Here is a 12442-nt window from a genome sequence, read left to right as displayed (position 1 = left end):
TGCAAACTTTAGACCAACAAGATGGAACAAACAGCACTGGCAGAAGTATGTTCATGGCAGTTCTGTGAAGGCAAGAGACATTAACCACAATTTGTTTTTAAGTTGTTGGAACTTTTCACAGATAAGCCAAAAGCACAAGACACACATCAAACATTAGCAATAACTACCATTGTCATCACCATTCATATTACTGGACAATGTGCATGGACAATACACCAATGCAACATTTGTGAGTTCTCCCACATCAACATGTTGGCTAATTCAAATCCATATTCACCGCCCCCCGGCTTACATACAAAACTAGGACATTTTACACCTGATTCTGCCCTTTTCCCACTATATTATGCAGTTGGAGGTTAAGAACATTAAATTACATGCTCTACATCTCATTCACCTGAATCGCAACGCACCCTTCTGAAAACAAAAGCAACATTGGCACAGCTGTGGAACAGCAATGCAGTTTTCAGTAAACAAAGGCATAGAATTAATTCTATGAGAGGAAATTATGTCGGGACCTCTGCAACAAGGCACACTGTATTTGCTCAGACCTCATAACCTGCAGCTCCTTTATCTCAGCCTCAGATGTGATACGTAGGTACTATGTTTTGTGCTTTTTGACTCTCACAATGTAATTATGTTCCAGAAGAATGAAGCGATTCCTTGAACATAAACCGCAACAGCATCAAGGTGCAACAAGGTCACACAAGGGTTAATTAGTGTGTTCACAAGAGAGGCAAGCTGTCAACAGTTAACAGGAGACATCAAAGGTTTTTCAGGTTTGTGTAATGAGAGGATAATCAAATTAAGACATGGAAATGGATTATGTCACATGGTGGGTAAATTTGCACTTTAGAGAATTTCTCAGCAAAGGAAGGCAAGTTTGGAGACGTGAGCGTGCATCTTACTTTGTTGCTGTAGTGATTTTGCCCGACTGAAATAAATCACACATGACGTGTATGACCAGAGTAGCTTTTAAGACACAGCACACAGGTTTTTCTCATTCTTCTCCCTATTTTCTATTCCAGGGACTCACTATAAAAGAAGAAGTGCGGTACTGTACATACCGTTTCTCTGAAAATCAATTAAATAATCAATTTTGACGATGAGATTATGAGATATGTTAGATGAGGTTTGCAGTTACATTTGCTTTATGCTCCGATTGTAGCAAAAGAACAAATTTAAAGGCTCATTTATCTTATTTGCTATTTTGATTGTTTTTACCAAGCATAAATACAGTACCAGATCCTGTTAAAAATGTCCACCAATGTCTGTAATGTAGGTGCTTTTGTCTAATAACTATTTCCAACACTAAGAAATGGCTATAAGACCAGAGAACAGGCAAACCAGCTGTTGTATAACCTTTCAAGATTATTTACGGTGCTATGTGTTTGCTTGCAGTAATTCTGTGCCTGTCACCCGAGGTATCCTCTTAGGATTAGCTTCTATGGAGGATCTGCTCAGGGGTGTACTCTCTCTTTAAAACAAAACTGCCAAAAGGTCTTGGTGCCTACCTAGCATTTTTTAAAAGGAGAAGTAAAAAGATGAGGGGATTTGCATGACTGATGCAAAAACCACAACCACTATTAGTGTATCATCTAACCCTACAACAATACTGTACTTTAAACCTATAGCAACATACTTATACTTCATACTAAAATCAGTCGATCTGGCATTTGCAGTCTTTCTAGTGAATCAAAAGATTTAAGGATTAATACTTCTGTCAATCACTTAACACTTTTTAGAGCCATCAACACAAAAATGCTTAAATTTGTCATCTAGGTGTGATTTTCTCAATTCTCTCCAACTAAAGGTCTACAACTGGCTCATAACATAGAGCATTAGAGAGGCTGGGTATCTTTGAGGTTGGCTTCAGTATTTATTTTTATTGAAGCCAATCAAAAATTGTACAATTGGCATAACGGACAGCAGAGAAAAGTAGATTACATGGTCCATAAAGAGGAGTTTTTGTCTCGTTCAAGTTATTCTACTGTCTTTACTGGATAAAGACCAAGAAGAAATGATACAGTGTTCAAAACAAAGAGCATGTGAGTAAGAAAGAGGCTGTACACAAAATCATTATCCTCATCAGTTAGTCCAACTACATATCGGGCTCACCTAAATGGATGCATGCGTTTGCAAATGCACACAATCATAAACCCCAGTACACATACACACAGTTGATAAGCATTCCCGTTCCCTTAGGAGCTACTGTTCTGCAGCTGGCTGTGAGAATAACCGACTCTGGGAAGCCAAATGCAAAGGGGCTCTGATTCAGGGCTTAAATAGAAAAAAGGAGGATGGCAACCTTAGCAACTGATTTATGCTTTGCTGATCATGTTTTACAGAAATCTCAAAATCTTTCCCTTTTTGGATGGTAAGTGCTATTAATACTGACTGGACACCAGTGATTGCCCTTGACCCTTCTTTTAGAGTCCAGGATAACTAACCGACTGACTTGAACAACTACAGGGGGGGCACCGATAACAGCTACTACCACACTAAACTTCCACTGAACTACAGCTTAAGATGATTTGGGTAGCAAGAAAGTGTGAAAAGAAGGTCATTTTTATACATGCCATTAGACATAATGTCTTGTTTTTTTTTCAAGCCTTTTAATTGTTGCCATATGACTTCACAACCAACCCTAACCTGGCTTTGAAAGTCTTGACTAACTAATTGGCCTTATCTGCTGCTGCCCTCCATTCACAGACAAGACGTGTAAGTGTGTGTGCAGTATGTTGTCATGTTTGCTTCAGTGCGTCTATGTGTGTGCCAGCAACTGCTTGTGTGTCAGTCTCTGTGTGTTTAGGAATGTCTGCCTCTGTTTGTCAAGCAAACACAGAGTTGTATAAAGGTACAACAAAACATTAAAAGATTGATTTACAGATATTTTTAAAGGGTTTTTAAGTTTTTGTTTCTAAATGTACTCTCTCCTTCCCACACAGCAGATACCTGATGGGTAATCTCCAGCATCCTTCAACTGCTGTGCCTCTCCAAATACTTGTCTAATGCTATCCATCACTGACCATCAGCTGCTCAAGTAAAGCATCTCATTTTTCACTCTGAACTCCACCAACAATTACCAGCACTAAGATGTGCCGTTTTCGGATCACAAAACCAGTCCTTGTGACACCGGACCTCAGCTCTTGAGTGAAATTCCTAATATTGTGTTAATATATGCAGGATGATTCAGATTCCTTTTATTGTCATTGTAAAAGTAACAAAATTCCATTGCATCAAGTGAGGATGGATCTCTAGCAATAAATAAGTAAAAGATAAATATATATAAAACTAGATAAATAACATTGGTGCATTCCATTCTCACTTCCACACCAACACTCACACTATGAGCAGGTCCACAGCCAACATATTCTGTAAACATAAATAGATACAATTTATTACACAATCCCAGTTAACTGGATAATTTCATGGTAGTGTAGTGATGGCCTTTGGGGAAAAACTGTTCAACGATCTAGTGATGCGTGTTTTAAGTGTTCTGTATCGTCTGCCTGAGGGCAGGAGGTCAAACTGATGGTGGGCAGGATGGGAAGAGTCATTCAGTATAGTTGTTGTTTTCTGGAGACAGCGGGAGGTGAAAATGTCTTCCAAAAGTATTTAGAGCCAAGCTGTTAACTGCACACCAGTCTGTAAACCTCTGGACCTCCTCCCTGCATGTCATGTTGTCTCCCCTGCTGATCAGACCAATTACTGTTGGGTCATCAGCAAATGTGATGATGACATTGGTGTTATGGGTGGGTGTGCAGTCATGGGTGTATAGAGAGTACAGGAAGGGACTCAAGACACAGCCATGTGGAGCACATGTATTGAGAGACAGGGAAGAGGAGTGGTGGGGGCCCACCTTGACCGACTGTTGTCGATTAGTTAAAAAGTCCCTTATCCATAGGCAGAAGTCATGATCAAGGCCTAGGTTGGTATCTTGTAGAACAAGATGACCAAAAATGATTTTTTTTCCTTTTTCAGCTGCCAGTTGTGAAAGAGCATCACATCACAAAAACAGGACATTAACTAGACCACAAATCATGCTGCTCTCATAAAATACACGATGCTCAAAAGATTTGCTCAACAACAACAAAAGGACAACATTTTATTATAAACCATGGTTATGAAAATCTGCACCACTTTTCATAACCATGAAATGATATTTTCAGAAACAAACCTGCCCTTTTGGAAAAGCATAGGGATGGTCTAACCTCTCCTATTTCTCATTGTGTGATTCACCTAACCCTTATGGGGTGAGACCGATTATGCTTTTGATACATCCCCCCATAAACAGTGAGATACATAGCTTCCAACAAGGGTTTTTGACCTACTTACTCTCATCTTCTCTCCCTCTCCTTCTGCACACATACAGTCATGCCTCTGCACTCAAGCATATTTAATATCACACAGCTACTTAGGATGGTAAATGAGTGCCTGCCTCCAATAAGAGTTGTGTCATGTAGTATATAATTGGTGCATCACTAGTTTTAACCAAATGCTACAATTACATACTCCTTCAGTAGCTATACAGATTTCATACTGGAAAATATTTTCAACATGATAACTTCATATCCTATTTCTTTTTGTAAACAAACCTCAAACAATCACAACTTGGTTTCATAAACCAAAATTAAACTACTTCTTTTATAGAAAATGTGACAGAAAATAGCAATTTGAATGACCCGGACTGAAAATATAAATATAATAAATACAGAAAAAATTTACCCTATCATGTCCCGTAAGCTAAAAGAGAGTAGACATGCTCAGTCAAGTTGCAACAGTCTGTGCCTTTCTTTTTCTTGAAGCTAGAATGAGTCACAAGTCATCCATATTGTGTGTGTGTTTGTGTGTATGTGTGTATCCATGTATCCCATCGAGGCATGACTGTTCCAAGACTTCTGTGCAGTGACTAAGTCCTCCCACTCTTTCTTGCCTTAACTCCCGCCCTTCATTCACCGCTCCCATCACTATCAATCAGCAGCATCCTATTTGACCCACTTTCTCCATTGTCCTCTTCTCCCTTGAAGACGATTGACCATCCACAAGTGGGTGTAAAACCTATGGCCATCAAGAAATGAACCTGATTTCCCACAGACACCGCTTGATGCACATGGCTGGCATTTAGTATGTGCTTGATTTGTTACCTACAGTATACACTGCACAGTGACAGCATCCAGCCCTATAAATATGGATTAACGTCCAATACACACAGATGGTTTGAATGTCTCAGCTGGGTGCAGCCTGTGTATTGATTGCAATTCCACAGCTGTCACAGGCGGATGAAGTGAGATTGAGTGGGTATTGGAGAAAGGAAAGAGGAAGGATTGGTCAATTGAAGTCGAATGGACTGGATTAGAGATGAAGGGTTAGACCTGGTGAGAGGGAGGGGTGTAATGATTGCCATTTGGTGGAAATTGACTGAAAACAGTGCGGTAGTACATGGCATTGTGAGGTGAACATGATGGTTCTTTATATATCAGTTTATATTGATAATAGAGAGCATTCAACATGTTTTATTCCTCTCTTTCCACCTCTCTCATCCTTCACGCTTAGAGCTTGCGTTGAAAACCAGACCCATGCAAGCATGCACTGTGCAAAAAGACATGCACGTTTTTGCATGCATCCACCTCCTTGCAACTTCAGCGTGGACCAATATTTGAGCACAAAAGCTTTCCTTTCTCCCTTCGATATTGATTAGCCCCACACACACACACACACACACACACACACACACACACACACACACACACACACACACACACACACACACACACACACACACACACACACACACACACACACACACACACACACACACACACACACACATTTTCAGCAAATAGAGACAAGGCGTTCATGCAAGGAAATCTTCCTCCCCTGCTTTTCCTAAATCTCATTTAACCTTCACTTTCTTTAACCGACCCACACATACATGTACTCAAACAGACACGCAAAAAGCACACAAAGCAATTCCAAGACACCCAGCACGTCCACTCAGTGGGAGACTACATGAACAAAGAGGTCAGGATTCACCTTATAAGAGGAACTGGAGCCCTTGAGGGTTGAAACAGAAGAGAACTACAATATTTAAACTGAATGTGTAACATGTGTATGTGCACACACTTGAACACACACTCAAGATCACTTCTAAGTGGAGGATGACCTTAAGAATCGGGTTACAGTGGTGAAGGAGATAATTAAGGGGAAGAGCTCCTTAACTAATTTCTGAGGTAAGGACCAGGAGAGTCACAGTCACAAACAATTACATTTGCAGAGTTTTCTCAAAGTCCTTGGGTCCATCTCTGAAAATTAAAAACATCTACCAAATGCTACATTGACAAGTTGAAGAAATATAATGTAGGTTCCTCCACCTTTCTGATTGGATATGTTTGGCCTCTCATTATGTAAGTTAAAGGTTTGATGTTTTAAAAAAAAAATGGGTTTATTATTATTTGGATCCAGCAATAGTTAGGGTTACAAATAGTTGAAAACCCCCAACATGGACACCAGAGGTGGGGGGGAGCATCTGCCACTCTAAATAGGGAGAACTCTAATGCAATATTTTGAATGTTTGTGTTTATATGAGCTGTTATACTGTATCACAGTATGTGTGAGAAATATTTTCACACTTCTATTTCTCACACACCTACCCACATGTCCATGAGGGAGTACATTTCTATGTAAAAGTGGGTCCCTTGGTTGTCAGCACACATGTGACAGAGTGCAGTAGTGTTTCTTTGTACACACACACACACACACACACCAATATCAAATTTGTCATTATTGCTGTGATTTATGTTAGGTTTAGTTCCATCATAATGTTAATACTATAATTCTTTACATACATCACCGGCATTGTCTGCAACTCTTGGACTGCCAGAGAACCCCCAGAAAAACTACTTTATAGTGACCTGTAATGCCTCCTGACCCTTAAACGTATTTAAGAAAAATCCTCATTAGTGTGTGTGTGTGTGTTTGTGTGTGTTGAGATACTGTTAGTGTGTGTCTGAGTAAAATAAGAGAGAGAATAAATAAGAAGAAATAATCTTAAAAAAATAAATAAAATGTTGATGCTTTGATTATTGCAATGTTTTAACAATCGATAGCTCTTGGATCTATTTACTGAATTGGGTCCAGTGGTGAGGGCATCCCATTCCTGTCCAATTACAGGTCCTCGCCAATCTTGGGGAAGCCGGCTGTTTCCAGAGGTTCAACTTTATCATTAAAGCTTGTTTGGATATAATACATAGTTCTGTTAAATTTTATCATAATGGATTGGTATATCAAAGCTGTCCCTGAGTGCTGTAATGCCTGCCGTTTTGGATGGTATTATTAATATACTGTAGTTAGTCAATAGATAGGGTTTACTACACTGTGCAAGAGAAGGCTGAAATTATAATTCAATTTGTTGCCATTCTTGAACGTCTGAGAAGTTTTTTGCTTTTTCCCCGCCAGTCATCATGATTAGGTGTAACGAAATAACAACTGCCACTCTATTAACATACTGATCAGCACTCATGAGGTGCTTTGCACTGACTATTTATGCTTAAAAATGGGCGTGTACAGGGAAGGATAAGAGGCTGACTCACGTACGTACACTTGTAGGTAATCTGTGAGTTATAAAGGAAACATTGTTTACAGATATGCGGACACACGTTTTTATAATTCTGAATTTTGTGGGTGTGCGCCATTTTTTGCTTTTGGGCATACGTTAACTTTTAGTAAGGACCATACGCACAGTTTTATAAATGAGACCCCTGAGCAGTTCAGATTTAGGCATGGGCTTTTTAAGCCCTTACATCCAACCATCAATTACAGAAAGGTAGAAACAGGAACTGTTTCTCATAGATGTTCCCAAAAGTTGGTGTTTCACCCATTATATAACCTACAACTTTGTCTGGATTGCTACATTATGCACCACCAGTTTAACTGCATTTGCACATTGTTTAAACTTCAAACATGTGTGACTATAAATGTATCAACACTTGCTTAAATTGCTCACACTTGCTTACAAATCTGACTGAAGGCTGAGGTACTGCACAAGTTGATAAACAGCCAAGAACATGATTTGTCCTGTAGTGATGAGCACATCTCTGTATTTTTTTTTTGTTTAAATGTATGTGGTTAAATAACTTGTATTTGTTTACATGTCTTGTTCCATTTAAGGTCTGAGAGAGTGTAGTGTTTAGCATCAAATAGTCATTACCATAGTAATACAAAATGAGAGTGAAATTTCTGAAAACATACAAATCCACTGTCAAGAATAGCATTTTACATTGTCTTGACTTGGAGGGAAGATTGTGGATTGCTTTACGACACAAATTGAGAGTGTTGTTGGCACTAAAAAAAGAAGATGGTACTGTTCTTCGATTGCAAACAAAGTTTTTATAGTTTCTCAAAATGTCAGATAAGTGAAAAGACCAAGGAAACACAGCCTCATTAAAGCCATTGTGAGAACAAATGCACCAGGATAAAGGAAAGACAAAGTGAGCTAATTTGGTGCAGGCAAAGTGCAGCCAAGTAGAGGTGCACTTTAGCTATTTGTGTGGCAGCAGACATTACTGGGTAGCAAGTTGTCAGGTTTCCATCTTAATCTAGTGTAAATTTTAAATGAATTTCAAGAAGATGTGCCAAATAAAATAATTTCATGTGCTTTTTTAACCACTACCATACTGCCAATATTGGGGGTTGACACATTGACATAAACACATGGCGGCGCTAATTCTCCAGTTCAGTTTTATTAAACCATTGCAGAAAAAGAGGGTGGAACAAGATGACGTAATTAGAGATCGCTAGTCAAACCTTAATGATGGAAAATAATGTAGAAAACGTAATGGAAATATGGAATTTATGTTCGTTATTTGGATTAATTCAAAGAACTTTACAGTTTCCTTATTGGTCCAAACAGATTTCAAACGCTATTTATCATCTCTTCAGTGGATGGAAAGGTTCAGTGGATGTTTCATTCACTTTCCTTGTGTACGTCATTATTTATTCACAAAGTCAATTTACCAACTTTTCCATCTCAATCAAGTGTAAAAACATTTTTGGTAAATTTCCTGCAGTTTCACTCCAATTTTTTTAATGCATTTAAGCGATGTCCCTTTTCTACAGCTGTGTTGTATTGCAAGTTCCCCTAAATACTGAAAAGGTGTGGGTATAGGCATTAGTCCATCTCAGGAAAATGCCTCTTTGCCAGCTTCACGCTGGACTTTGCACCATCGATTCATATGAAAATAGAGCTCAAACAGTAACATATCCTTTCTGACAGAAGCAGACAAATGTGATGGAAAATATGGCCTTATTTTAATGAAATCTAAACTCATGTGAGAAAGGCTACCAATCATCTTGACCTTGGTTGCAGAAATCATACTAAGTGGTTTACCACTTAAAGCATGAAGTGTAAATATAACCATAAGCAAGTGAATTGCAGCAACTGTAAAAGTATAAATGCACAGTACTTACCACTTTGGGCTTGAAGGGCGGCTGTATCTCCCTGTTCGCAAGGCGTTCCCAGTCGATGCGTCTGAAGAAGGCATGTTCTCTGATGTCCCTCTCACCCTCTGGGCTGCAGCCCAGACGCTTGGATGGGTGTTTGGTCATCAGCTGTTAATAGTAAGAAACAAAAAGGAGGACACAAATAACTAAATAACATAAATACATAAATTAATACAGGTTTTGTAATGTGATTCCACTTTTTTCTAGGTCAGCAAGTCTCAGCTAAACAGATGGGTCTGATGGGCCCATTCATCTGTTTGTTCTACCTTTAGAGAACTGCTGCCTCTTCCCATGGCATGGCAGACAACATGAAGACAAAGTTTACCCTTTATTAAATAAAGCAATATAATAAAAAAAGTACCCGTAGGAAACTTAACCAACAGTGAAATCTGTATTTTGTACTATGTACAGTAGGAACCCATTGGTTTTATTTAAACATAATAATTCAATGAATGTTTGAAAAATTACAAGTCATTTCCTTTGTTTGTCGTTTGTTTGTTAAGCTTACAAATGTAGAGCCTGTACAACACAAGTTGGTCTGGAGGAGGTAACATACAGGCTTGGTTTAAATGAATTAAAAAAGACACTCATAATGAACCAATTGCTGACTGGCTGCTTGTTTTTCTAAGTGTGTTTATAGAATTTCACCAGCTTTTTGTATAAAGGTTGTTTTTTTGCATTAGTCATCCCGCCTCAGTGCAATGATTTGTCCTAATTGAATTGCTAAGGAAGGGTATAGCGCTTTTGGGGATGGAAAAAGGGACTGTCTAATGACAAAATTACATATTCATGCAAGCGACTCTGAAATGGAAAGGAAGCTTTGTTTGACTGAGCTAGTTGAAATGCTTGGTTTAAATGCTCTGGTATCTGGTACATGCATGCTTACATACATACAGTAGACACACAAACACTCCTGACTGCAGCACCTCCAGTTAAATCCCAAATCTGTGATGCACACCTTCACATGCAGCTCAGTCACTTTGGCAGTTCTCCTTAATTATATGACATCATGTTTAGCAATCATGGTCTGTGGGTTTTGTTTTGTTTGTTCCCTCACAGAGGGGAGATGTTGTCACCAATGTCAAGCTATAGTATAATACCACAGTCTCTGACAAAAAACGCTTTCAGTCTTACAGTAGTTGGACAAGACAGGTTTCATCACTAACGTCACCAAATTTTTTTATTGCTAAATTATTATTTTTTTTAAATTGAGATTTTGGGAAATATACTTACTACTTGCTTGATAAGAGATAGAAGATACAACTTTCATGTCTATGTACAGTATGTCTATAGTAAACATGTACAACCCGTAGCTCCATCGCTAATATGGTTGCATTTGTTTTGTTTTTTAAGCAGTTTTGCATTTGGCTTTGTTCAAGAGCTGACTGGCAGCTCACTAGCTTTGTCTAATGCACAGAAACAATCAATCAATCAATATAAAATTCAAGCTGTAAATCGTTTGTGCTGCTTAGCTCTGCTTTTATGCTCTCTTCTGCTGTGTTGATACAACAGAACAGAAATACATTTATTTCTGTAATTAATTGTGTTACTTTGTTGTGTTTATCCCATCTACTGTATCTGATTCCACAATTTAAATCTAAATAACTTTCACTCTAATCAATTATATTTTTCAGCTGAATTACATTTTTACCTTTTAAACAATAAGTAAACAGCCCATCATATCTTTTACTGTCAATTTTAAATAATTTATATTGGTATGTAGCATGTGCATAAAGTATGGAAAGAAGAGTATGCAGTTACAGATACATCACGGCACTGCCAGATTTTATACATTTTAACTTTATGTAGAAAACTATAATTTAAGAGAGACATTAAATACTACTTTCAGGATTTTTGCAAGCCAGTTTTCCTGCAGCAAGCCCCTTTGACATACAGGCCGTGGGCTGGGCCACATCTGAACTAACAGAGTGCATCCAGCTGGCAGAGTACATCAGACAGCCGTTGATGAGGAAGAAAAAGTCATTTGCAGCTTTCTGTCTGTTCACACGACTGTCACTGACGGTGAGTATCCTGCTGCAAACACGAGGCTGTCACCATTAAAATGACACACTTTAAGCATTAAAAAGTCCTTGAAACTACTTGACTGTTGGCCTGCCACCATGTCAATCAAACGCTCAAGCTTTCGCATTATTTTTACTTGACCAGCTGAAATTCTTTGTATGAATGTGATAGATGATGATCTCCTAAAAAAAGAAAAGTGTTGACATTTCATGCAGAGCATTTGATTATTCTGTCTGCAAACTGTTAGCACTCAAATCTCACACAAAAGGTTTAAGTTGCATATGTTAAAAAACTGTACATAACTGCGAAGTTACCCTGCTGTTTCTGCTGAGAACGTTTAAACGTTACAGACAAAGAGAAAAAGAGAAAACAGATGGGGTCTCTCAGTCAGCAGGGATTCTGGCCAGTTAAACTGTGTGATTCAGTAAATCGAGGCTTTCAAAACACACACACACACACACCATCACCCTGTAGAATCCAATCAGTTTGCTGTAGTCTGAGAGAACTGGGAGAACTAATGAGGAAAAACATCAAAGACAAACCACACTGGGCTTAAATTTGACCCTTTCTGTTGACAATACAACAGCGAAATTTCTTTCTTGATGCTTTTGCTACGAGCTCCAGAGATTCTTTTAAAATTAGTCAAGTGCCAAATCTTCACAGATATTTACCTCTACGTCACAACTTATACTCAAAACAAAATGTTTATGTATATCTGTCTCTTTCCTTTCCTCTTCCAGTATTCATAATAAACTACAACACCATTATAATAGGTGACCTTTAGGTAGCATCCCGTTGCTTAGATGAATGTTTATCTGTGACCTATTTAAAATCTGATGAAATGTACACTGTGTGCACAATTATTAGGCAAGTGAGTATTTTTGACCTTATCTTCATTTTCGTGCATATTTTCCAATTCCAA

General features: G+C 38.5%; 1 protein-coding gene across 2 annotated transcripts in view; it reads right to left on the bottom strand.

Annotated features, from left to right (window-relative positions):
- Positions 1 to 12442, bottom strand: part of prkcaa (protein kinase C, alpha, a) — a 135608-nt gene that overhangs the window by 3418 nt on the left and 119748 nt on the right. For both annotated transcript variants that reach the window (XM_034861175.1, XM_034861185.1), the window contains one exon: positions 9466 to 9606. In XM_034861175.1, coding sequence (XP_034717066.1) covers positions 9466 to 9606 — 141 coding nt within the window. The remainder of the gene's footprint in view (positions 1 to 9465; positions 9607 to 12442) is intronic.

The sequence above is a fragment of the Etheostoma cragini genome, chromosome 2 (assembly GCF_013103735.1).
Source record: "Etheostoma cragini isolate CJK2018 chromosome 2, CSU_Ecrag_1.0, whole genome shotgun sequence".
NCBI lineage: Eukaryota > Metazoa > Chordata > Actinopteri > Perciformes > Percidae > Etheostoma > Etheostoma cragini.
Note: the sequence above shows the minus strand (reverse complement) of the source record. Positions and strands in the feature narration are given on the sequence as shown.